We start from the raw sequence: 23,944 nt of genomic DNA on the forward strand, positions 1-23,944 counted from the left end.
ATGGCTGGCTGGCTCGCAGGGGTGAGACTGAGACCCAGCTTTGGGGCTCCACTTCCTGTGATACCTCAAAATGCTAATCTCCACAGGCTGCTCCTTCTCATCTGATCTTACTCACGTCCCCAGTGTCTGGGGCACGGGTGAATGACTCCTTGCCTCTGAGGAGCCTGCGGGCAGCCCCTGGCAATCCACTGGTAACACTCCTCCAAATCCCAGGCTCTGAATCCTGTCCTCCAACCAAAGTACCCTGTTCCGACCCTGCTCCTAGACGTTTTGCCTCTGGTCCCTTCTCCCCTACGTGTAAATTGGACAGGAGAGAAGCACCAGTCAGTCAGGACAGCCTCTGTCCTCACGGCACCTTTGCCCTATGTCTCCTCTGATTGTCTAAGTGGGAAACTCCCGGTACTCTCTTTTCCTCCACCACGTGAGATTTTCCCCCCCATTTCACCTGCTCTGACAACCCTGAGAACCTACCTGTCCTTCCTGACAACCTTGAGAACCCAGCCTTCTCCTTCCCCCACTGTCTCATGCCTGCTGGCTTCTTCATTGACAGTGGCCTGGGGACGACGCCACAGCTGCCAGAGCTGGCCAGAAGCTGTTCCCTTTCTAGTGATCGACTTCTCTTCCATCAGTTAGTCTGTGGATTATTAATTGTGTGTTCTGTGCTCTTTAGAATGTGATTAAAAAAATATTTTACCCATTTATTTGAGAGAGAGAGACAGACAGACCCAATCACAAGCAGAGGGAGCTACAGGCAGAGAGAGAGGGAGCTCGATATGGAGCTCAATATGGGGTTCAATACATGGCTCGATGCGAGGCTCGATCCCAGGTCCCTGAGATCATGACATGATCCGAAGGCAGATGCTTAATCGACTGAGCCACCCAGGTGCCCCTAGAATGTGATTCTATTTCTGGCAGCCTCCTTCTCTTATTTGATAAATGTGTGAGTATGTGTGTTCAGGTTTCTATAGGGTGTCCTTTCAAATAAAGAGACAGTGAAGTTCCAGAAGACCAGCTGGATTCAGGACAGAAAAAAGCTTTGGTTTGGGTGATGTCCCTAAAAATTCCATTTAGCTCCTGACACACCAGTACAAGGTGGGGGTCCTGCCTCAGGGGAGTTGGACTACTGTGAGGAAAGCCCAGGGCCTGGGAACAGGAGGACTTGCCTCTCATTCCAGCTCAGGGAACATCACAGGATCCTCTCTTAAGCTTTCTGTGCTTTGGTTTCCTCGTGTATCACCCAGAGTTGCCATCAGCTACCTGACCCAACCCTCACACTGTGCAGTAGAGACGAGGCTCCCTCCAGGCTGGCCTGGTCACTGTCCCAGCAACCTCCTAGCTCACTCCACCTCAGCAATTTTGCCCATGTCATATCCCCTCCTTGGAATGTCCCCTCCAGTGACCCTCTTTTCATAAATCATAACTTCTTCAAAAACTCAGGCTGATTCTTTCCCTCTGTGAAATCTTCTCTGATTACTCTAGCCAATAGCATTGGGTCTCTCCTTACATCTTCTGTAACACTCATAGTTGGCATTACCAATGAACTTTATATCAGGGATTCTCAACCTCAGCTCAATTGACGTTTTGAGCTGGATAATTATTTGTTATAAAGGGATTATCCTACTCATTTTAGGACATTCATCCGGCCCCTATTCAATAGATGCCAGCAGCATCCCTCCAGATGTGACAACCAAAAACACCTCCAGACATCACCAAATGAACCCTGGGGGCAGGGAGCAAAATCAGCCCCAGTTGAGAACCATTACCTTATATTGTTATTTAGCTTTTAATATTCCATTTTCCCAGCTAGATTCCTTTATAAGCCCTAATGTGCCTGGTGCATGTTTTACATGTCATGTGCTCCATAATTATCTGTTGAACAAATCAAACATGCATTTTCAAATGCAAGAAGTGCAGGTAAAAGTGATTCTTTTAGCTTCCTTTAGGCCTGAGTACAACTATGGGGTAGAGACATTCATGTTTGCCCCTAGAAAGTCCACTTTCTTCCCACAATCAGATCTTAAGGAACAACTGTTAGCAAGGAATTTTGCGATGTCTACTACAGAAATTTTACAATAAATGCGACCCATAACAAAAATATTTCCAAGCTAAACTCTCCTTATTTCAAGTAAAACTTACTCAGATCAAACTCTGAATCACAAAAGAATCTGAACCATCCTTTGAAGTTCACTGCAAGTGGCCATACCTTGTATTAGATTCTCTGCTGATGGTGTCTGGCTCTGTGTGAGAGTAGAGCAGATGAGAGTTATTAGGACAATATTTCAGGACCCAAGTGTTGAAGAAAACAAGCCCTGGGTCTTACAGGGCTCCACCAATCATCACTTTCTGCCTGTGGGCAAACTGCGTCACCTTCCTGAGCCTCAGTTTCCCTGCCTGAGAAACAGACATAAGTCATGGGAGGCAGGATTGCTGAGAAAAGCATAGGTCTATGCTAGTGTCTGATGTGTATATATTCAATGTTGGTCTTCCTCCTTCAAGGGGAAGAGCTGTATCTAATTCCCCCATGAGCCCCTCTACAGCCTAAGCACAGTGCCCTGCCCATAGTAGTACTCTGTACACCTTTTTTATAACAACACTCCATACATTTTTGGTGAATGGACTGTGCACCTAACTTTAGGAAATCCGGGAGATGAAGGAGTACAGATCGACAAGCACCTGGACAGACCATCACCCCTCAATCTATAACCCCATGTTAGTTGCAGGCTAATCCTAAACATGTATTTGACTCATATACTTTGTTTTGAGCTGGAAAGAGCTTTCTACAAGATCTAATCCAATATTCTCCTTTCTCAAGGATACATAGCTCTTTCACATACAAACAACTACAACAGTCCATTGTCCTGCTGGCTTAGGAGGATTAAGTAGTTTTGCTTTAACTAGTTAGGGCTTCTTCAAATAGTTCCTCTAGACAGAACAGTGTTTCTCAACATTGGCACTGCTGACCTCGGGACTGACTCTTTGTTGTGAAGGGCGGTAGGGTGCACTTTAGGATGTATAACAGCACTCTGGCCTCTACCCACTAGATGCCAGCAATATACCCTTTTCTCCCTTTGTCATGACAATAAAAAATGTCCCTACACATTGCCAAACATCTCAGTGAGAATCATTGGTCTAGACATTACTGCAGGTAAAATCCCTTCATGTGAAATGCTGAGGCCCTCGGGTTATCCCATCAAAATGTGATTGTTTTAATGAATAGTTTGCTAGCAAATCTCATTTGTAGCCGGCAAGCTCTGGAGAAAAGACAGAACCGCTCTAGTGAGAGCCAGGTCTCAATCACTGCTCAGGGCCACTTATTCTGTATACGTGTGTCATTTATTTATCATACTGCCTACTTCCAGGGGACTTTGAAATGGAGCCTGTCTCATGTCCTTCTCAGAACAACTGGCTGTGTTCTGTGTGCTGCCCAGGAATCTGGTTGTGGAGAAGGGTCTCCTCCCCATCAGAGCCCCTCTCATATTGTACTCTCCCGGCCCGTTTGTCTGCCCCAGTGGTCTGTAAGAACCACAACTGCAGAGACAATGACCATGTAATTGGCACATGGGAAGTGCCCAATAAACATGTGTGGAAGGAACATGGAATAGAAATTATAATATGTTGCACTTAGCTGTGAGTCAATAGTGCAGAACTTAGCTAGAGCTTGCTTAGTTTACATTAACCATTGCTTCTGTTTATTAAGAGTCTGACTATCGCTCAGGTCATGATCTCAGGGTCCTGGGATCAAATTCCACATTGAGCTCCCTGCTCAGTGGGGAGTCTGCTTCTCCTTCTACCCCTCTCCCTGCTCATGTGCTCTCTCTCAGATAAATACATAAAATAAAATTAAAAAAAAAAGAAAAGAAAAAAGAACCTACCACAAGCCGGGAACTTTGTATGTGTTTTCTCATTAATGGCAAATGAACATTATCAGATAGATACTATTAACCTCATTTGAAAGATGAGGAAATTGAGGCTCAGAGAGTTTATGACTTGAGTGATTATATAGTAAGAGGTCCACATGTGGACCTAGGCTCACCATATAGCCAGTCCTCGTCCTTTCTGATATATTACTGCTCCTGTTTATAGTCATAAAACTGTGTGTTGGTTCTTTCAGTGAAAAGAATGATTAGCTCATGATCAGGGACCAGAAGAATGACCGTATCATTGTGTATAGTTAAGATCAGTCCACCCTTGCCCCTCTGAGAGATCTGCAAGGCCGTGGAAATAATCTTGTTATACAAACTGTCTGAGTTCCTCTGGGCTGCTATAACAAAAATACCATAGATTCAGAGGCTTAAACAGTTTATTTCTCACAGTCTGGAAGCTGGGAAGTCCAAGATCAAGGCACTGGCAGATATGATATCTGGTGAGAACTTTTTTCATAGACGCTATGTCCTTTCATGGCAGAAGGCCTGGAGAAGCTCTCTGGGGTCTCTTTTATAAGGGCACTAATCCCATGACCTAATCATCTCCAGAAGGTCCACCTCCAAATGCCATCACAACGGGGATTGGGTTTCAATATATGACTTTTGAGGGGACACAAACCTTCAGTCAATAGCAAAAATATTGTCTATAACGTTATTCACAGTAACAAGATTTCATGTGTGGCCAAGAGTCAGAGAAAGTGTTTTAATCCAAAATCTGGGGAATGGGTGTGTACACATATAGGAAAAGACACCAGAAAGAATAAAATGCAAGATCCTACCACTGTGGGACGCCTGGGTGGCTCAGCGGTTGAGCATCTGCCTTTGGCTCAGGGTGTGATCCCAGAGTCCCTGAATTGAGTCCCACATTGGAGTCTTTGCATGGAGCCTGCTTCTCCTTCCTCTTCCTATGTCTCTGCCTCTCTCTTTGTGTGTCTCTCATGAATAAATAAATAAAATCTTAAAAAAAAAAGATCCTACCACTGCAAATATTCAATTTCCTTTGTGAAATAGTTGGTGAGGAGTCTGATCCATAACCCTGCCTTCTTGGAATACATCTTAACACCGCCAGTCATTCAGTGTTTACCATTTGCTCTCCCAGATCGTCAGACTTTTTTTTTAAGTATACAGTACAAGAATTGTCAAGTGTTTATTTTCTATCTACTCTGTCTCTTCAAAGAAATTATTGCCTGAGGGCAAGGACTCTGTCGACAAGAATAATAACAATGGTGAAATAGAAAAAGCTATGCCTTTTAGTCAGTAAATGAACAAGTTTGAGCACCTGTAGGCCCAGCCCCGCTGCTTGGTGATGGGGTACCCCAAAAGAGGGCAGAAACGCCCTTTTCTTCAGGAGCTTGCAGCCTTATCCGCTCCTTCCTCAGGTGGTGCCAGTTAAAATCTGACGAAATCTACTTTTCTGCAGTTTAGGGGAATCTATTGAATAGGTGGTAAAGGGGGCAGCGGGCAAAGGGAGATGGATAATCACCCCCGCCTGTCTTGTCCGAGTTGCGGTAGGTCTGCGGCTGGCCCGCAGGAGGCGCTCCAAAGGACCATGCCATCGCTCTTTAGAGCCCCGCTCCTTTCCTCTCTGGTTTTCCTTAGTCCGGACGGTGGGGAAGGTGATGGGGCGCGGGCGTTCCTTGCAGGTCCACCTCCATCTCCCGGTATCCCCTCACCATCCCGGGACGGCAGGGACCGGCCGAGCCCGAACGCCCGCTTCCCCGGCGGGGCGGAGCCGGCGCCAGGGCCACGCCCCCTCCCCTCGGTGCCCCGCCCCCGCCCCGAACCCCGCCCCTTCCCGGCCCCCGACTGGGCTGCGCTCACTCCCCAGCGGGGGCCCGGGGAGCCTCCAGGCGGAGAGGCTCCCGCGCGCCCAAGCAGCGGCCTCCGCATGGAGGGGCCGCTAGCTCCGCTAGCGGGGTTGGGCCCGCTCCCGCCGCCGCCGCCGCCGCCGCCGCTGGGAGGCGGAGCCGCCGCCGTTCCGGAGCCCGGAGCCCGGCAACACCCCGGACACGAGACGGCGGCGCAGCGGTACAGCGCCCGTCTGCTGCAGGCCGGCTACGAGCCCGAGAGGTGACGCCCAGGGCAGAGCGCGGGGCGCATCCGGGGCGGGCGCGGCGGCTCCGGGAACCCGGCGACGCTGCGGGGGAGGGGAAGGGCAGGCCCCAGCACCCTCGCCTTCTAACCTCCTCAACCCCTAAACCCCTGAAGCCGGGCGCAGACGCCACACACCTGGCTTTGGTTGGGGGAAGCGGGCAGGCGCTGTGCAAAGGGTTCGGTGCTGCGCCGAATACGGGAGCAGGTCGGCAAGACGCTCCCTAAAGTCTTAGCCCTATTCGGACCTCGGCTACACACCCGACGATACCTGGTCCAAGTGGCTGCAACTCCTGGGGTGGAAACAGTGCTTGTTGGAGTCCCTGTCCAACTTTGTTTCCTCCTCGAGCTACCTCCAGAGTCTTACTGGCAGGTGTAGGTGTCCAGATGGATGCTTCCTCAGAGCCGGGGGAGGACACTGCCCCCTCCTCACCATTCACTAAAGTCTGATGAGGCTACTAATGCAGCTCGCCTCAGGGTTTCTCCTAAGATTCAGGACCCCTCCTGCCCTTAGCCTGCTGGGGTCTGTAAGAGTCCCTGGAGGAAGAGTGAGGGTGTTGAGCTGGGCCCCAGGGATACTGGCTGAAAAGGAGACAGTGGCTAATCTCTGGTTTGTATCACAGCTTGAAATACAATCCCGCTGTCCTTCCGGTCCAGAGGATTTGGACTTCTTTCTCTGCCCCATCTGTTGGTGCTCAGCAGCTTGGGGAGGTGACCTGGAAGCTGGTTTGGGGGGGGGTGGTCTGGGGGAATTAGCCCTGCAGCTCTGCACAGGGGCTGGTGGCTTATGTAAGAACTTTTAAAGGCTTAAGGGGCTGCTGGGTGAACGCTGGCCCCTCCTGCCCTGGCAGGCTGCCTCTCTAGATTTGACTCAGGTTCCGGCAGCCCTATCCTTCCTCCCATCCTAGAAATTCACCTCCTGGGGCCCAGGGGCCAGGGCGATAGGGAGAGGCCAGATGAGGTGAGGGAGCAGGCTGGGGCACTTGGAGGCTTGATGGAGGCAATGCCTTGGTTACAAGCAGGTACTGCAAAAGGATCATTTCACAGCTCAGACCGGGGCTGCAAAAAAGGAGCATTCTTTCTCCAGACTATACTTCTACACAAAGGGGCCATCCCCACCCCCCACCAGTCTCCGAAGAACCTGTGTAAAACCCAAGCCCCAGCCAGGTGGTGTAATGAGATTCCCAACCTGCTGGCGAGACCTCCATCTGCTATCACTAGCTTAGAGAGCTCTGAGAACAGGACAGGGTTGGATGGGAAGTTCTGTGTCCTGGGTTTGGGGCTAGTGTTCTTGTTCTCTAGCTCCATCTTAGGCAAGCCATGTTCCTCATCCCGGCTCTATAAGGCCAATATTGTTGCTACCTCTTCACCCCACCCCCACCCTCCCCTCAAAAGTGTTTTGAAATCTTGTCCCTTTGAGTGGCTCCAGACCAGACAGAAACCCCTGGCTCCCAGCCTGGGCACTACTCCTCCACTACCCTGGAGAAGGTGCTTCGGCCTGCTTCTCTATCCCACTGCCTTCGCAGCTGCTAGGTGGGAGGCCTCAGGGGACCAACAGCCCTTCCTCAGGCTGAGGAGGCCCACTGGTTGCCTCGGTGTCTCCTCCCCATGGAGGAAGCAGCTGGGGAAGATCAGGAAGAGGGAGGAGGAAAGCCACGGGGATGGATTAACCGTCTCTGGAAAAGGACAGCCTAACCCAGGGCTGAGCCCAGCAGCTTAGAGTAATGAGGAGCTCTGACAGGTCAGAGCAGGCGGGGATGTGGGGCAGCAGAAGAAGGGGAGTAGGGCCCTAAGTTCTGTCATCACTGCAAAAGTGACCCTCCCCATAACTCAGCCTGGCAGCCTTCTCCCCTAGGTCCAATTTCTGGGCTGGGGCAGATGTCCCATTAAGGTCATCTGAGATGTCAGAATCCAGCTGCTGTCCTGCACCCCAGCTCTGGTGGAATCCTGAATAGTACCCTACCCATTCCTAACCCATTCTGTAGGGGATAGTGCCCCAGAGCAGGTCCCTTGGAGACCTAGAGACCACAGACCACCCACCACCTGTGCTCTTGGCCTACAATGCCACTACAGCCCCTATCCTACTGCTGCAGAAGTGGCCCAGGACAGCTTTGATGTGCCAGGGTTCTTTCTCTGGCTGGTCTCACTGCTCTGTCTCCAGGTGGCCAGGGAGAGGTCCTAATGCTATGCCCCTCAGGGCCCCCTCACTCCCCCATATGGCACGGGCCCCCTCAGGCCAAGTCCATGAGTGTTGGGGAACCAGGAGTGCTTCTGAGGCACCCCTGGCAAGCTGGCTCCAGCCCCTACTCAGCAGAGACCTCCAGTAGGCCCACTCCCTTCTTTCCAGTGCCAGAGTGCCCTCAGAAGCCCCCATCAGGAACCCTCCTCAGGGGTCCCCAGGTGGGCAGGGAAGCTTGTGTGTGTGTTGGGGGTGGGGGTGGTCTGTGATATTCCCATCACTCACAGTAAGAGGAAAGAGGACACTGCTCATCTGAGTCTCCTCCAGCACTGTAGCCTCACGGGCTTCATCGCCCAAATTCTGTGGGAAGGTCCCCCTCCCCTCTGCACATAGATGGAACAGTCTGTATTTTCCTGGCAGGGTCCTGGGGCGTCACTGGGGGAGGCTGGGCATCCCAGGGAGCCTCCCCTGGGCCCGGCTGCCACCAAACTGCTGAGAGGTAAACAAACGCAGCCTCCAAGGGCTGAGGCGGGAGGTAGGGAGCACCACAGAAAGCCACCTTGCCAGGAAGAGGACTGTGTCCCTGCCCTGCGTTTCTCTCCCCTAACCAAGAAGTGGGCTGTGGGGCCACAGGAAGAGGAGGGAGGAGGAGACTGTGGAGTTTGGGGTGCAGGATGGGTTCTGCTCTCTAGCTTTTGGTCAGGGAGTAGCATTAGCAGTTCTGGTCTCACAGAGAGAAGGGTTGGCCCCCTGCCATCCCACCTCTCCTCAGGTGAGTCAATTTGCTGCTGCCAAATCTTAATGCCCCCATGTAGAAATCTGGGTCTTATTGGGCCCACAGAGCCACCAAACTTCTGCTTTGGGAAATCCTTAAAACTTCCCCAGCCGGTGTCCTAATTTGTATGCATACTTGCCTAAGCCAGGCCTGTGATCCTCCCTCACCTTCCCAGCATACTACCCTCCCAAATGAAAACAAACTTTCCTCTCTGGGGTTAAAACCCAGATTATATATATATATATATATATATATATATATATATATATATATATATATATATATATATATACACACACACACACATACCACTTTCTGAGCTGGGGATAGGGCTGACAAACTGAAGCATTGGATCAGGAATCAGAGGTAGTACCGGTCCTCCCTTGCTTTGCTCTCCGAAGGGAAGGTTTTGCATCTGTAAAGTGGGGATATCTAATAGTTGGCAGCCAACGGATTGTCAAGTAAATGTGATCATTTATGAAAAATGCCTCGTAAACTGCAGAGGGCTTCAAGGCCGCCCAAAGGTCAGGGAATGTCATTGCCGAGAATGCCCACGCCGCTCCTAGGCATGATGCTGGGGGACACTGGAGCCTTGCTACCGGGAGGGTCCAACCACAAACTCCCGTGTTGGGGAGCTGTGAGCTCAAACCAGTTCCGCAGGGCTCCAGTCCCCATCAGAGGCTGGCCCTTGGTCTTGGGCGAGGGCAAACCGTGTTGGAGGTATCCCTGGGGTGGGGAGTAGGACAAGGGGAGACTCAGGTCAGCGGGGGCCGGGCGGCTGCGGGAAGCCGAGGCTGGGGCCACCCCGGCTGGGAGTGAACGCGGCGCGGGAGCGCGCCGCGGGGGTTGGGGTGCGGGCCGGGGGCTAGGAGGCGGGACGACCGGGGTGGAGGGGGCGTGTTCGCGTGCGCGGGGCGGAGGTGCCCCTGCGGGCGGCGGGCGGCGGGCGGCGGGCGGCGGGAGGCGGGCGGCGGCCGGGCCCGGCTCCACCGGGCCTTTGTGCGGCGCGGGGCGGAGGCGGAGGCGGGAGGCGGGGGCGGAGGCGGAGGCGGAGGCGGCCGTCCCGGGGGAGGGGCGGGAGGAGAGGGCGGCGCCCCGGGCCCGCCTCGCGGCTGCCGCAGCCCCCGCCCCCGGCCCGCCTGGCCCGCGGCGGCAGCGTGGCGGCGGCGGCGGCGGCGGCGGCGGCGGCGGCGGCGCGGCGGCAGCAGCAGCGGCGGGGCGGCCCGCGCGGGTGTTTATGTCGCGCCGCGCTGTCTCCCGGCAGCATGGCGGACTACCTGATCAGCGGCGGCACCGGCTACGTGCCCGAGGACGGGCTCACCGCGCAGCAGCTCTTCGCCAACGCCGACGGCCTCACCTACAAGTAAGCGCCGGCGGCCTCGGCCCAGCCCCGCGCACCCCCGGCCCTGCACGTGCGCCGTGCCCCTGGGTGACGCCCGCGTCCTCCGGCCCGATTCGAGTCACTTGGGGTGGGGTGGCGGGGGCTGGCGGAGGAAGGAAGGCGGCCCGCGCTGAGACGGACGTGGCACAGCGACGTCGCGGGCCCTCGGTGCCATGCCCCGGTACGGTACGGCCTGCCCCCTTGCTCCTCTCCCGGGCGTCCTGGCCCCACGGAGGGGCCCCGGGGCGGTGGGACCTGGAGATGTGGGAGTTATGGAGAGACTTTTTCCAGACCTCGGTCCAGGACACCCTCTCGCTCCCAGCTCACATGAGGGCAGAAGGGACCCCGGAGTCCAGCTAAGGCAGCTGCTTGGGTGTTGCCTCCAGGAGAGGCCCAGCTGGGCAGTTGGGATGGCTCCTTTTTCCCACAGACCTGTCCAGCCTTCCTTCCAAGTGTGCCCCGGCCGGCCCACAGGTTAGCACTAGTGCCCCCCCAGGGCATGAGCATTCTGTGACTGCCACCCCTAGCCCACCCTACGGGGGGTTTTGGAGAAGGATGAGACCTATCTGTTTGCCTCTGGCTTAGTTTGCATTTCCATGGGCCCTGGGCCAGTTGTCCTGCGGGCTGCAGGCCTGGCACTAGCTCTCCTGGCTGCAGGACTGTGTCCATGCCAGGAAGGACCATCAAAACCTGGGACTGGGAAGAGTGGGGATGCTGGCAAGTCAAAAGCATCCCTGCCCTGTCTCCTGCCGGTCCCTGCCCTTGCCTGTAAGCACTCATGCTCAGCAGGCAGTTTCCCTAGTCACCAGGATTCCCAGTCATTTCTAAGTGGTTCGGCTTGCCTGGCCATAGCTGGGGTGTGGGCCAGGTGAGGGGTGTATGTAATACCTACAGAATATTGAGGGACCCAGACTCCAGCGATTCTTCTCCTCCCTCTCAGTGTGCCACAGAGGCCTCTTCACTGTACAGAAAGGTTACCGAGGGGCAGGGGCAGTTAAGGTTCTTTATTTGTTTGGGGGGGTCTTTGATGAAGGGGGAGAAAGGATCTCTTTGATACATTGTTCACTGGAGTCTTCTAGGTAAACTCTCTAGGGAAATTCCTAGCAGTTTCTCTACGACTGGCAGGTTAAAGACCCCACCCCTCCCACCCACCCTGCAGCTTTTCCTTCCTGCACTGGGGTGGCTGCTGCTTTGCTTAGTCCGGTTGGGAGTGTTCCTAAAGTATGGAGCTTTTGCTTTTGGGTGTGTCTGTTAAGGCCATGTGACTTCAGGCAGATTGGGCCCAAGGGGCCCCTGGGTTATGCACAGTGCTTTGCCAAATCCACGCAGGCCCACGGTCTCCTTCAGGGCTTTGCCATGACCATGGCCCACCCTAGTGTTGGCAGCTGCCACGCTTGGTTAGGGCCCCGGCATCCTGGTCCTAACAACTGTAAAGCCCCTTTCTCCCCTTTCCCATCCCAGGTCATGTCTGTTGGTTGCTCCAGTCCAACTGGAGTGGAGTGGCAGCTCTGTCAAAACATTTCCAAGTGCCTGCTCTGTCAGAACATGCCCCATGCTCAGCCCCCCAGGGTCCCTCCATGCTGTTCTGAACCCCATGTGACTCAGCAGCCCCAGTCCTGGGCTGTGCAGCTCGTCCTGTGCCTGGTGGTGCTCATGCCATGCTGCACTACTAAATGGTTTTTGGGTTCATTCTGTGTTTACTTACTGCCTCCATCTATCAAGATTGAGAAGTTTTCAAGGACAGGCGCTGTATCTGCTATGTGTGTCATTACAGGAACTCCTATGTGCCTCAGTGAGCTCTGAGCCCTGAAGGCAATGGACATTTGAGGCCAGCTGCCTTGGTGGCGCCCCAGGTCCACAGACCTTCCACTGGCTTTGGCTCTGGGTCTCTGGGCTAGAGTCAGCAAGACGCTAGTGGGGGGCATGAGGGTGCTTCAGCCCTGGCCAGGGAATGGCAGGGATCAGAGGGCTCTGGTCTCTGCCCCCCTTCTCACCCCTAGACTGCCTCGCCTGGCACGGCAGGCCCTGCCCCTTTTGGGGACCCCTCCTCACCCAGTAACGCTCACTTTTCTGTCTTCACAGCGACTTCCTGATTCTCCCAGGATTCATAGACTTCATAGCTGATGAGGTGGTGAGTACCTCTTCTGCCGACCTGGGGGAGGAGGACCCTGTATGTGGTAGAAGAGGCTGACTTCTTGCTCAAGGGCGGGATGGCGGGGAGACTTTTCTCAGGCATGTAGCCTTTACTGCTGCCAGAGACACTGGCACAGTGCAGTGGGGTAGACTGATGGGGCAGAAGCAGCTGTGGGGACTCAGGGGTGTGCTGAGTGGTGGGCCTGGCACAGGGCAGGAGGGCTGTCACTGCCAGAGCCTGTGGTGAGGTTCCGAAAAACCCTGAGAGGGGATGGGGATGGGTGTGGCAGCTGCATTACTGCGGTCAGGAAGGATTGGATTTTGTCTGAAATGCTGAGCAAGGACATGACAGAAGCCAGTAAAGTTATGGAGACTTTGGATGAGGTGGACAGACTGGTCTGTGGGTCTGTAATGCATAGGAATTGGCAAGACGATTTGTGAGAATTCAGTTCTGGACAAATACAAGGAAACACGATGCCTCACTTTATTGAAGGGGCTCAGCAATGAGCCAAGTGAATGAACAGTGTTCTTTATGCTTTTAACCTATGACAGACTCCTAGAAGCCAAGGGGTGAGTGCTGACGAGTATAAGTCATTTCATGGAGAAGTTAGATTATTTTACATGAATTCATGCATATTAGAGAGTTTCCTTTGTTGCTGTTACTGATACTTATTCGGGTCTGATGCTCACGGAAGACCAAAGGGCCTGAGTGTGCCTGGATCACTCTTCCGTCAGGGAGACTCATGTCCAGCCTTGTAGCCAGTGCTGATGTGGATAGATTTGGGGGGGAAAATTTGGGCTATTCTGGATATGTCCCTTGTGATGGCAACTAGGATATCTTGGTTCAACTGTTCAGTTTAATGAAATTTACCAAGCCCTCTGACTTTACACCAGACCCTGGGCAGGGTGCAAAGAAGAAAGGGATGGAAAAGTACCATCCTGGCTATCCGGGTCTCCCAGTCCTATGGCCTAGGTCAGGAAGGCTGTGTGGCTCTTCTCCTGTGGCATGATGGGAGAGGAGAAGACAGAGTTTTCTAGACTGCAGGGCCATGGTTCCAAACCAGGGTCTCTGGACGGGCTTCAGGGGCCTATGGATCTCCAAAAATTCTATACCAACATCTGTGAGTGCTTTGGGGGCTAAGATCCATGAGCTGTTGGCCTGAATCTCAGAGGCACATCCTCCCAAATGTATATGTGCAGCTCTGACCTCTCCCCTGAGTGGCAGACCCTTAGTTCCTTACTTTCCTGGATGTCCTATAGACTCCTTTCTACACCTTCTCCTGGTCACAGCATTTCCCACCTGGCCCTGTTGGGCAGCCTCCTCTGTTGCCTCCCTGCCTCAGGCCTTGTCACATAGAGTCTATTCTCCACATCAGAGCCTGAGCAACTTCTTTGAAACATAAGTCAGGGACGCCTGGGTGGCTTGGTCGGCTAAGCATCTCCCTTCTGCTCAGGTCATGATCTCAGGGTCCTAGGATCAAGCCCCACATCAGGCTCCCTGCTCGATGAGGAGCCTGCTTCTGCCTCTGCCCTTCCCCCTGGCTTGTGCCCTTTCTTTCTCTCTCAAACAAATAAATAAAATCTTAAAAAAAAAAAAAACCCACATGAATCAGATCATGTCTCTTCTGCCATGAGACCCTCCAGTGGCTTCTCATCTTAGGATCGAATCTAAGCTCCTCTCCATGGCCTCAAGGCTACACATCCTTACTGTTCATCCCCTTAACCCCTGTCTGTCTCTGCCCCTTAGCCCCTGCCCCTCCCCTTTCGCTCTCCTGTGAAAGCCTTCTTCTGTCTTAAATACGCCTGAGGAAGATTGGGAACGGAGGCAGGTTTCGCACACATAGCCCTCTCTGCCTGCAGTGACAGCCCCTCAGACTTGGACTTGATTGGCTCCCACTTGTCATATCCCAAGAAAGAGGCTTCCCCTGACCACCACATCTTCCTTCCCGTGGCCACTTAGCTTTGTTGTCTTTCCTTGGGGCCTTTATCCTGACTGAATAATCTCATAAGTGTTTTACATGTTTGTCATCTTTTTTTCCAAGTAGAATGTAACTTCAGGAGCGATAGCACCTGCCTCATTCACTGTTGTATCTGCAGGCCTGTCCTGGTGCGGGGGACCCATAGGGGCTCTGTACACATTGGTGGAGCGATTGGTAAAACTCTTCACACAGACAATGCCTCTGTTCTCAGGACCTGACCTCAGCCCTGACTCGGAAGATCACCCTGAAGACGCCGCTTATCTCCTCCCCGATGGACACTGTGACAGAAGCCGACATGGCCATTGCTATGGCTGTGAGTCAGGCACCGGTGTTGGGAAGACTCTGGGGGGTAGAGGGGGACCAAATGGGGGCTGGATTCAGGAGTGGGGTTCGCAGAGCAAAATGGTTGGCCCCTGGCTCTGATCACACTTCCCTTTCACTCTAGCTGATGGGCGGTATTGGTTTCATTCACCACAACTGCACTCCGGAGTTCCAGGCCAACGAGGTGCGGAAGGTCAAGGCAAGTACGAGGCCTGTTCCCCAGAAAGAAGATGCGACCTGGCTGCCCCCTGCTTTGCCATGCTCTGGCTGACTGCTGTGGGGTCTTGTCTGCCCTTTCCCACACTGGGGACATGGGGCTCAGCCCTTGTTTGCCCAGTGGCCCTCTCTTCCCATTGAGAGTCCTGGCTCCCGTGGCATGGCTGTAAACCACCTCCAGCCTTCTTTCAGCTTTTCTGAAGGAAGCCTGTCTCTACCCACAGAAATTTGAACAGGGCTTCATCACGGACCCCGTGGTGCTAAGCCCCTCACACACCGTGGGCGATGTGTTGGAAGCCAAGATTCGGCACGGCTTTTCCGGCATCCCCATCACTGAGACAGGCACCATGGGGAGCAAGCTGGTGGGCATCGTAACCTCCCGAGACATTGACTTTCTTGCTGAGAAGGACCACACCACCCTCCTTAGTGAGGTACTTGCAGGGCAGAGACAGTGTGGTGGGGGCAGAGGAAGGGCCTCACATCCTGGGGCCTCAAGCTGGTGCCTGTGACCAGGGACCAGAGGGAGGCCCGGCTCCCTTCTCTCTCACCTGCCAACCTGCAGGCAAATGTTCCTGGCTCCACAGGTGATGACTCCGCGGAATGAGCTAGTGGTGGCTCCGGCGGGTGTAACGTTGAAAGAGGCAAATGAGATCCTGCAGCGCAGCAAGAAAGGTACCCGGGAGTGCGCAGAAAGTGCAATACCCTCCCCCCATCCCAATCTGTCCCGCTGTACCCCAGGCCCCCTGTTCCTTCAGAGCTTTGTAGGCTGTCCCAGCAACCAGACTGCCTGATGCCCAGGCCTTGGGGAAGTTTTGAATAACCCCAGGTTGGAGTATGAATCCTGAGGTCCTTTCCTTGGCTTAGGAAAACCTGTCCCCTATTCAGCATCTTCACACTATGTCTTCCTATAAAGCTAGTCCTGTGTAATGCTCATCACAAAACAAAAACAAAACTGCTGAAACATGCTTTCTATGCCCCATATTCCATAAAAAGAATTGTATGTCAGCTTATCAAAGACCTTGAGAAATCCTGCAGTTAAATGTATTTGACATTGGGGACACTGGCACAATAGGGGAGACACTGGGAAATGCTTCCCGGCTCAGACTGGATTGTTTCCTGGGGGTGGTACTGGAGAGGGTGCATGTTCCTCCCTGCCTCATATTTGTCCCCCGGCTAGGAGTTTTTGACCACTGTGGCCTGTAGCCTAGCAGGTGAAAGGCTGCCAGTGCTCAGGGGCCGCCCACCCAGCTTGGTTAGGCCACAGGGCAGGAAGAGCTCCGGAACCCACTGGGTTGAGTGGTTTCTTTGCTTCCTGTTCTTTGGGAAGAGGGCCAGGTGCCTAGGAGCATTTCCTGGGTGGGTGCTGTCACCTAGTGGCTAGTTTGGGTACTTCAGTGGAATCTTCAGGCTTGGTCTGTTTGGTCCTCACTTTTGGGACTCTCACTCCAGCCCCAGAGGCCTGTTCCTTCACCTAACCTCTGCATTCCTCATCAGGGAAGCTGCCCATTGTCAACGATCGTGATGAGCTGGTGGCCATCATTGCCCGCACTGACTTGAAGAAGAACAGGGATTACCCTCTGGCTTCCAAGGATTCCCACAAGCAGCTGCTGTGTGGGGCAGCTGTGGGTACCCGGGAGGATGACAAATACCGCCTGGACCTGCTCACCCAGGCAGGCGCCGATGTCATAGTGCTGGTATGGGCACCGTCCTGGAGCAGGGTGGTTCGGGAGACGAGAGGCTTAGGAAGACCTGGGTTTGCTTCTAAATAAGCCTGAAATTGGAATTAGGAGGGTCATGGGTACTCTGACAGCTCAGAGAAAATTGTGGGCCTTTTGGGAGGCCCGAGGCACCCTAATACTTAGAGCTCACATTCTTCGAGCACCCCCCACTTGCCTGGTCCTGCACTCAGACCTTTATGTGGATAAACTCATTTGACCCTCACAACAGTTCCCTGAGGTACAATACCACCCACACCTGTCGGATGAAGAAACCAGGGTTGAAAAAATTAAGTAATTTCATCTGTAGTGAGTTGGTGGGAACAGGCTATGGCCCCTGGCAAGATCTTGCTGCAAGGACCAGTCCATACAGTGGGTATGACGGGGCTTTGCTCTGAGACTACAAACTGGTGATGCTCAAACTTTTTGGGGAAAGCAAGCCTCTTCGAGACTCAGTTGGCTGAGAGCTGTCAAGTGTTTTCCCTGGGGAAAGAAAAAGAGCTTTCTCATAACGTTTTTCATACCATATCAGGAGTTTATCTGCTCATAATCCCCTCTTCCCCCATCAAGGACTATTGGCCATGAAAGTCTGAATGTTCCTGTCTCCTTTCTCACAGGACTCCTCCCAAGGGAACTCTGTGTATCAGATCGCCATGGTGCACTACATCAAGCAGAAATACCCCCACCTCCAGGTGATTGGGGGGAATGGTGAGTGCAGGGTCCCCCGTCACCCCCTGTCCTTGGCCCCTCACCGCATAACAAAGGAAACTGTCCTCAGCATTCCTAGGTGATGGCATTACTCCTGTGTGGGGAAGAGGGCTGACTGAATGGGCTTGGTCACTGTGGGTCGAGGAGGCTAGACTGGGGTCCCAGGCAGCCCCAGGGCAAGGAAAGGGCATCCTATCCTCACACTGTTCCTCTTTCCCTGCTCCTCCAAACCCTCTTCCCCACCCCCAGTGGTGACAGCAGCTCAGGCCAAGAACTTGATTGATGCTGGTGTGGACGGGCTGCGTGTGGGCATGGGCTGCGGCTCTATCTGCATCACCCAAGAAGGTAGGTGTCAGGAGAGTAATGCCAACAAGAACACCCCTCTGGGCCTCCACAGGCTCTGGGGCCCCACTCTTGTTCCACAGACGCATGCTGAATGCTCGCTGCACAGTCTCTTTCCCAGGATGATGGGTTAAGGGGTGACCTGGGCTCAAGCTCTGCCTATCTGACCCACTGACTTGGGAAAGGCTGATATAAGGTTACTTTGAATTTTGCATGTATGCCAGCCTACTTCTCAGATTCTGGTCAAGAAGGCCCAATCTGGAGACCCAAGGCTGGTGTGAATACTTCCCTGAGGGGCTTGTTGGAAGCCAGCTCAGAGTTTGGATAAGCTTTGTGACAAGGCAGATACTTAAGATGTGGAGATAGCATGTCCCTGAATGTGTAAGGACATACAACGTTATCACTGTGTGGCAATAGTGAGGGGGGGGGGTCCTCTCAGTCACAAAGCCCTTTTGCAGGGTGCATTCCTGAACATGAAGTGGAGGGGTGGGAGACCCTGGTGTGCATCCTCGTATGCTTGAGGGGTGCTCCCTGGAGGCTGGTGTCTGACTTGTGGGTCCTGGCTTGGCCTGAAGGGACATTTTTGGATCTTCTAGTGGGGGTCATTTCTCCCTCACTAGAGTGACCCATTTGGTCTTCTCTGCCCAAAACATCTCCTCTTTTTGGTCTTCAGAGCCTCTGCTTTTAAATATCTATGGTTCACCTTAGCTGACCACCATGGTAAAACGCGGGCCTTCACTCAGTGACTTACCATATATTAATTGAGCACCTGTTGTGTATCAGGCACTGTTCTAACTCTTGAGAGGCAATAAGGACAAAACAAACCACAGGTACTTCCAGAGAAAGCCTCTTCTCCATTTTATCCAGCTTTCCCTCCATCCCTAGATAAGTGCTAGTTCCTTAGAATTCCCACTTAAAATCTCATACTTAGAAACCTTGAACTATTAAAATAAAGGAAACGCAAACCAGTATCCCAGAGGAGCTATAAGTACCTAACCTTGGTAACAGGCTTTGCAAATAAAAGAGATTGAGAGAGAGGTTGAGTCTGGGGACTGCCACCCCTCCCCCAGACCCAAGTGCACCAGTCTGGGGGTAGGGATGCTATACTCTGATACTCTGAAGGCTAGTACTGACCACACACACACACAGCACCCCCCCCCCCCCCGCTCCGGCAAAATCCTGCATGGTACTGTTCTGGGTGGAGTGGGCCAGGTCCCCGGAGTGACATGCCCCCTAGTGTTATATACTGTTGCCTATCCTGGGCCTCAGAAGTATCATCCAGCCCTGTCCCTTTTCCCAAGAGGAGGTGGGACACAAGGAGACGGGCCTCTCCCCACCTCAGATTTGTGTGCCCTCCTGCAGTGATGGCATGTGGTCGGCCCCAGGGCACTGCTGTGTACAAGGTGGCCGAGTATGCCCGGCGCTTCGGGGTGCCGGTCATAGCTGATGGTGGCATCCAGACCGTGGGGCACGTGGTCAAGGCCCTGGCCCTTGGAGCCTCCACAGGTAAGGGGGTCTGCTTGGGGTGGGGCAGGCTGGAGGGGGTTGGGAGCTGGGTAAGGGCAGTAGGAGGTCTATGGGGCTGGAGGCACTGACCCCTCAACCACCACAGTGATGATGGGCTCCCTGCTCGCCGCCACCACGGAGGCCCCTGGCGAGTACTTCTTCTCGGATGGGGTGAGGCTCAAGAAATACCGGGGCATGGGCTCCTTGGATGCCATGGAGAAGAGCAGCAGCAGCCAGAAACGATACTTCAGGTGCCCTGCTTCTGAACCCCAGCCCCGGGCAGACCAGCCCACAACCCTTCAGCATCCACACAGCCTTTGATTTCCCAAGATGGTGCCTACTCTCCATATGATAGTTCTGGAAACTGAGGCACAGGGTACAAGTAGCAGACATGGGATAGTGCCTGGGCCATCTGACTCCGAACCCGTGCTTTTTTACACTGCAGCCAGGGAGTGGCAGCTTGGGGGATGGGGGGCTCCTGGGTGGTATCCCCTGTGCTGGTACCTTCAAGAGGTGGTGTGGGCTCCCCTGAGCCATGGGCTGCTTGGCTCAATCTCTTTGCCCTCCACGCAGTGAGGGGGATAAGGTGAAGATCGCACAGGGTGTTTCGGGCTCCATCCAGGACAAAGGCTCCATTCAGAAGTTCGTGCCCTACCTCATAGCAGGTATCCAGCATGGCTGCCAGGATATCGGTGCCCGTAGCCTGTCTGTCCTGCGGTGAGTGCTGTGACTGGGGTGGGGGTGGGGGGGCACAGGTGAGGGAAGACCCTGCTTCCCCTCTGTCCTCCATGTCCCTAACATGCTCCACTGACCTGCCTGCAGGTCCATGATGTACTCAGGAGAGCTCAAGTTCGAGAAGCGGACCATGTCGGCCCAGATTGAGGGTGGCGTCCATGGCCTGCACTCGTAAGTGTGGTGGCCTCCTTGCCCCAGCTGGCTGGCACTTGGGTTGGGCAGGTGGGGCCATGGTTCAGAGGCCAAGCCGAGGTTTCAGGGAACCCGTGGACCCTCTGCACCAGGAATGGATGCTTCCGCAGGATGACCCCATCACCCTGCCCTACAGGGCCTAGCCCACCCTTAGACCCTGCCCTTTGGCCCCCATGCAGGCAGGCCCTTCCCCTCCCCTCGGGCAGCTCCCCGAGCAGGGCATGGGAGATGTGGCTGCTAGCCCCTCCTGGGCTCCCAGTCCCTTGCTTGCTCAGAAGCTTGGTGGCTGGTGGCAGGGGCTGGAGGTGCTGGGCTCTTGCTGGTGGCAGCGTCAGGCAGGAGGTGGAGGCTGGGGGCATGAGCCCTCTGGCGGGGAAAAGGGCAGAGAGACAGATGCCAGGGCCAGCGCTGGGGCGACCGTTGGGCGGGGCAGTGCTAGTTGGCAGCAGTAGTTGCAGGCATGCGTCCCCGCCCTGGTCGAGAGGGCCTGTCCCCCCAGGCATAGGCGGGCATCTAACCTGTGTCTCTTTCTGCCCCATCCTCCCATAGCTATACCTTTCTGCCGTGTAAGTAACTGCGCTGCCCGGGCCAAGCGTAGAGTAGAGCAGGGGCAGTCTGGGTGGGACCTGGGCTGGGGGCGGGGGCCGTTGGGTCGGGGGTGGCACTGGGGTGTAATCATGGGATGTGGACCCCAGGACTGGCACCGAGCTGGGGACAGCCAACAACGGCCCCTCGTCCAGTGGAAATGGTCCCTTCTGGGGTGCAGAGAGATGTCCCCGACCACAGGCCTGAGGTCTCCCTGTCTTGGACTGAACCCAATGACCACAAGGGGCCTCGGCCAGTGTGTGTGCAGGACTGGGGTGGAGACATGGCAGCAGAGGTTCAGCTTGGTCTGAGCTTGCTCTGTGAGGATGGACTGTGTCTTCTTTAGCTGCGTCTCCACCCCCAGCATTGGGCACAGCCTACTCAGCTGTGGCTGTGGCCAGAGGGAGCATGGCTATCTCTGCACCTGGCATGGTTCTCTCAGGAGCCATGGCCTGGGGAAGACAGAGGCACGGGGCCTGCTCTTTCCCCCTCTTGCACCCCATGTGGGGATGCCCTGGCATCCTAAGGCCTAAGGGCGAGGGGATCTGGGAAGGGAGCAGGTCCAGACACTCACTCTTGGCTTCCCTCTTGCCTTGTCCCCACAGTTACGAGAAGCGGCTGTACTGAGGATGGAGGTGGAAGCCAGGGCAGTGGAGGGGGTGCGCCGCAGGGTGCCCCTTTGAGCACAGCCTCCCTCCATAACTGAGTGGTCCATAGATTTGCACTACGGATTCCCCAGTTCCTTTCCAGGGAGAGAGGAGGGGCGCCCCTGAGGGTCTGCAGCCCCTCCTGGCCATCCCCTGCAGAGTCAGGACTGCTCCTGGGGCTCGGCTGCCCTGGGGGCAACCTCCCACCCCGGGTTCCCCCTTCTTCAGTCCCCCTGAGCCTAGCCAGCCTGGGCTCTCAGGCCCTGTGCCTGCCTCAGGTCTTTCTCGCTGCAGCCTGCTCCGGCCTGGCGCCCACCCCTGGGGCAGGTGGCCCCTCCTGGCTTCTGTAGGGCACCTTCCTCCCTAACCTCCATCCCAGAAATGGTGCTCTCCTGGCCCTGCCTCTGGCCCCTTCCTGGGCTGTCGCCCCCTCAGCCATGTGGCACTTCTGGGCTCCTGACCTAGGCCAGAGGGAGGTCTCTGCCCCCTTCCCCTGGCCCTGGGCTCCCCGGGCCCTGCTCCTCAGGCCACTCCCCCTGCCCCTGCCCCTGGCCCTGGGGAGGAGGCTGCCCATCATTCCTGACTCACCGCCATCCCCGGGTGTACCATTCCTGCCCTCTCCTCTCAGCTGCAGTCGAAGGCTTTAACTTTGCACACTTTGGGGTCACAGTTACGTCATTGTATATTAAATAATCTGAATAAATCAAGAGGTCTCAATACCTCTGCCATCCTGTCTCTGCCCCTTGTCTGCTGGGCAGTTGGCACCTATCCTGGTGATAAGCTGGAGCCCAGAGCCCCTGTCAGAGCTGGGCTAGGTGCTGGGGGTCACCAGGCCCAGCGTCCCCAGGAAGGTGAGGAGGGCGTTGTGGTATTCTAGGGGGTACTGGCACAAGTGGGCCACATGTTGGGGGGGGTCTCCCAGGCCTGTGCCTACATTGGCATGCTCATGCAGGCAGATGGTGTGGCAGAGGAACCATTGTGGCTGTAGAAGACTACCATCGGAAGCCACACTGGTGACTGCCCCAAAGTCCCCACTGCAGCCTTGTGATACCAGAGGTGGAAGTGGGGCATGGCTATAACCCTGATCACCAGGCCCAGAGCCTGTGGCCTCATCAGCTGAGACACATGTGTGGGTACCAGGTAGAGAGACTTAGCTCCCACTGTTCATATGCAGCTCAGGACCCGTGTCCCAGACTCAAAGCCCTCTTTGTGGGGACAGCACTTACATGTGGGCTGCTGAATATTCTCAGGGTTCGGGGTCCTGGGGTGCTCACATTGCCTTTCTCTGCCTCTGTTATAATTGGGCATTGGGCATGCAGCTGTGCCACCAAGGTACAGGCACCACTCAGGAGTGGAAGCAAAGAAGATGGCCTGAATGCTCTAGTGGCAGGAATGAGGAGAGGGTATAGAAACTAAACCCTAGTGGGTGGGTAGGGAATAGCTGGAAACACTCCCCTGACTCTCACTGAGGCATCTTCCAGCCTTGAGGGATGAGAAAGAAAGACCTGGAGGGCAGGACCGTTGTTTGGGTTCAGAGCTGGTTCAATGACCCCTCCAAGAGTGTTGCAAAGTGATGGGTCAACTGAGAGTTCCCAGAGGCCTCGCACCCTGGAGTCTGTGGCCTCAGTGAGCCCCTAAGAGTCCAAAGAGACTCAGCTGGGTGGGAGAAGGATGCATGGGGGATGGACCAAAATGAGGCCATGTTTCATGTTTGTCTTGCATGTTGGTTTGCGAAAACCATACAGGAATCAGCTTGACCAGCAATTGAGATGGGAAAGATCTAAGGGTTTTTAGAGAAATACAGTTTCACTTGGCAGCAAGGGTGTACATGGTTCAAAGGGAGAATTTTTCTTTTGCACTAGATCTAACTGGGCGATTAGAGCTGACCAGGAGAACAGGTTACCTTGTAACAATGACCTTCCTGTTACTTGAGGTATATTAGCTTTAGTTTGGTGCTTCTTGAGGAAGTTTAAGCACAATGGTCCTGAAATTTTGGTATGTATCCAAACCCCCTGGAGAGCTAAAAACAAATCCAGAAGCCCAGAATCACTGAAGTAGGACAGGGTCTGGGCCTATGAGCTATCCCTCAGGCCCAGGTGATTCTGACACACACCCAAGTTTGAGAATCACTGTTGAAGAAACCCATGAATCCAGTTAATATGATTCTGAGATTTGTCAAAGCACGTGCCATTAAGAGTTTCAGACCACACAGCACCTACCTCATGGCCTCATTGTGAGGTTACATGAAAGAATGTACGGAAGGAAGGTTATGAGTGGTCAGTAAATTAGTCTTGGCATGTCCTATTGGCCCTCCTCTTCTGCAAAGGAATGGAGGCTGGAGATGAACACATGCCAGGCTGGCCCAGACTCACTTGCTCTAGGTTATAGAATTCAGCCACTGAAGGCCCAGGTGGGACAAAGGGATAGTCGCTTTAGGGAGGACGGCCACATCAGATCCAGAGGTAGTCCAGAGCCACATTTGGGGCAGATGCAGATCACAGACCCTGTGATCAGCA

At 54.5% G+C, this 23,944-nt stretch overlaps 1 protein-coding gene across 4 annotated transcripts; it reads left to right on the forward strand.

The window, feature by feature from the left end:
* Positions 1–5,744: 5,744 nt before the first annotated feature.
* Positions 5,745–22,156, forward strand: IMPDH1 (inosine monophosphate dehydrogenase 1). 4 transcript variants are annotated; one of them, XM_055307596.1, is made up of 15 exons: positions 5,746–5,993; positions 10,233–10,331; positions 12,432–12,480; positions 14,673–14,774; positions 14,907–14,981; positions 15,223–15,429; positions 15,583–15,670; positions 16,493–16,692; positions 17,331–17,421; positions 17,671–17,766; positions 19,126–19,269; positions 19,376–19,520; positions 19,843–19,986; positions 20,092–20,175; positions 21,387–22,156. In XM_055307596.1, exons 1-15 carry the CDS (start codon positions 5,812–5,814, stop codon positions 21,406–21,408), a joined length of 1,728 nt encoding a protein of 575 aa, XP_055163571.1. In that variant the 5' UTR covers positions 5,746–5,811; the 3' UTR covers positions 21,409–22,156. The 4 variants fall into 4 exon arrangements, with proteins under 4 accessions (XP_055163573.1, XP_055163571.1, XP_055163574.1 ...); XM_055307599.1 differs by lacking the exon at positions 5,746–5,993 and adding an exon at positions 10,780–10,823 and having other exon boundaries at positions 10,170–10,331; XM_055307598.1 differs by lacking the exon at positions 10,233–10,331 and having other exon boundaries at positions 5,745–5,993.
* Positions 22,157–23,944: the final 1,788 nt, after the last annotated feature.

The sequence above is a fragment of the Nyctereutes procyonoides genome, unplaced genomic scaffold, assembly GCF_905146905.1.
Source record: "Nyctereutes procyonoides isolate TBG_1078 unplaced genomic scaffold, NYPRO_anot_genome, whole genome shotgun sequence".
Lineage (NCBI taxonomy): Eukaryota > Metazoa > Chordata > Mammalia > Carnivora > Canidae > Nyctereutes > Nyctereutes procyonoides.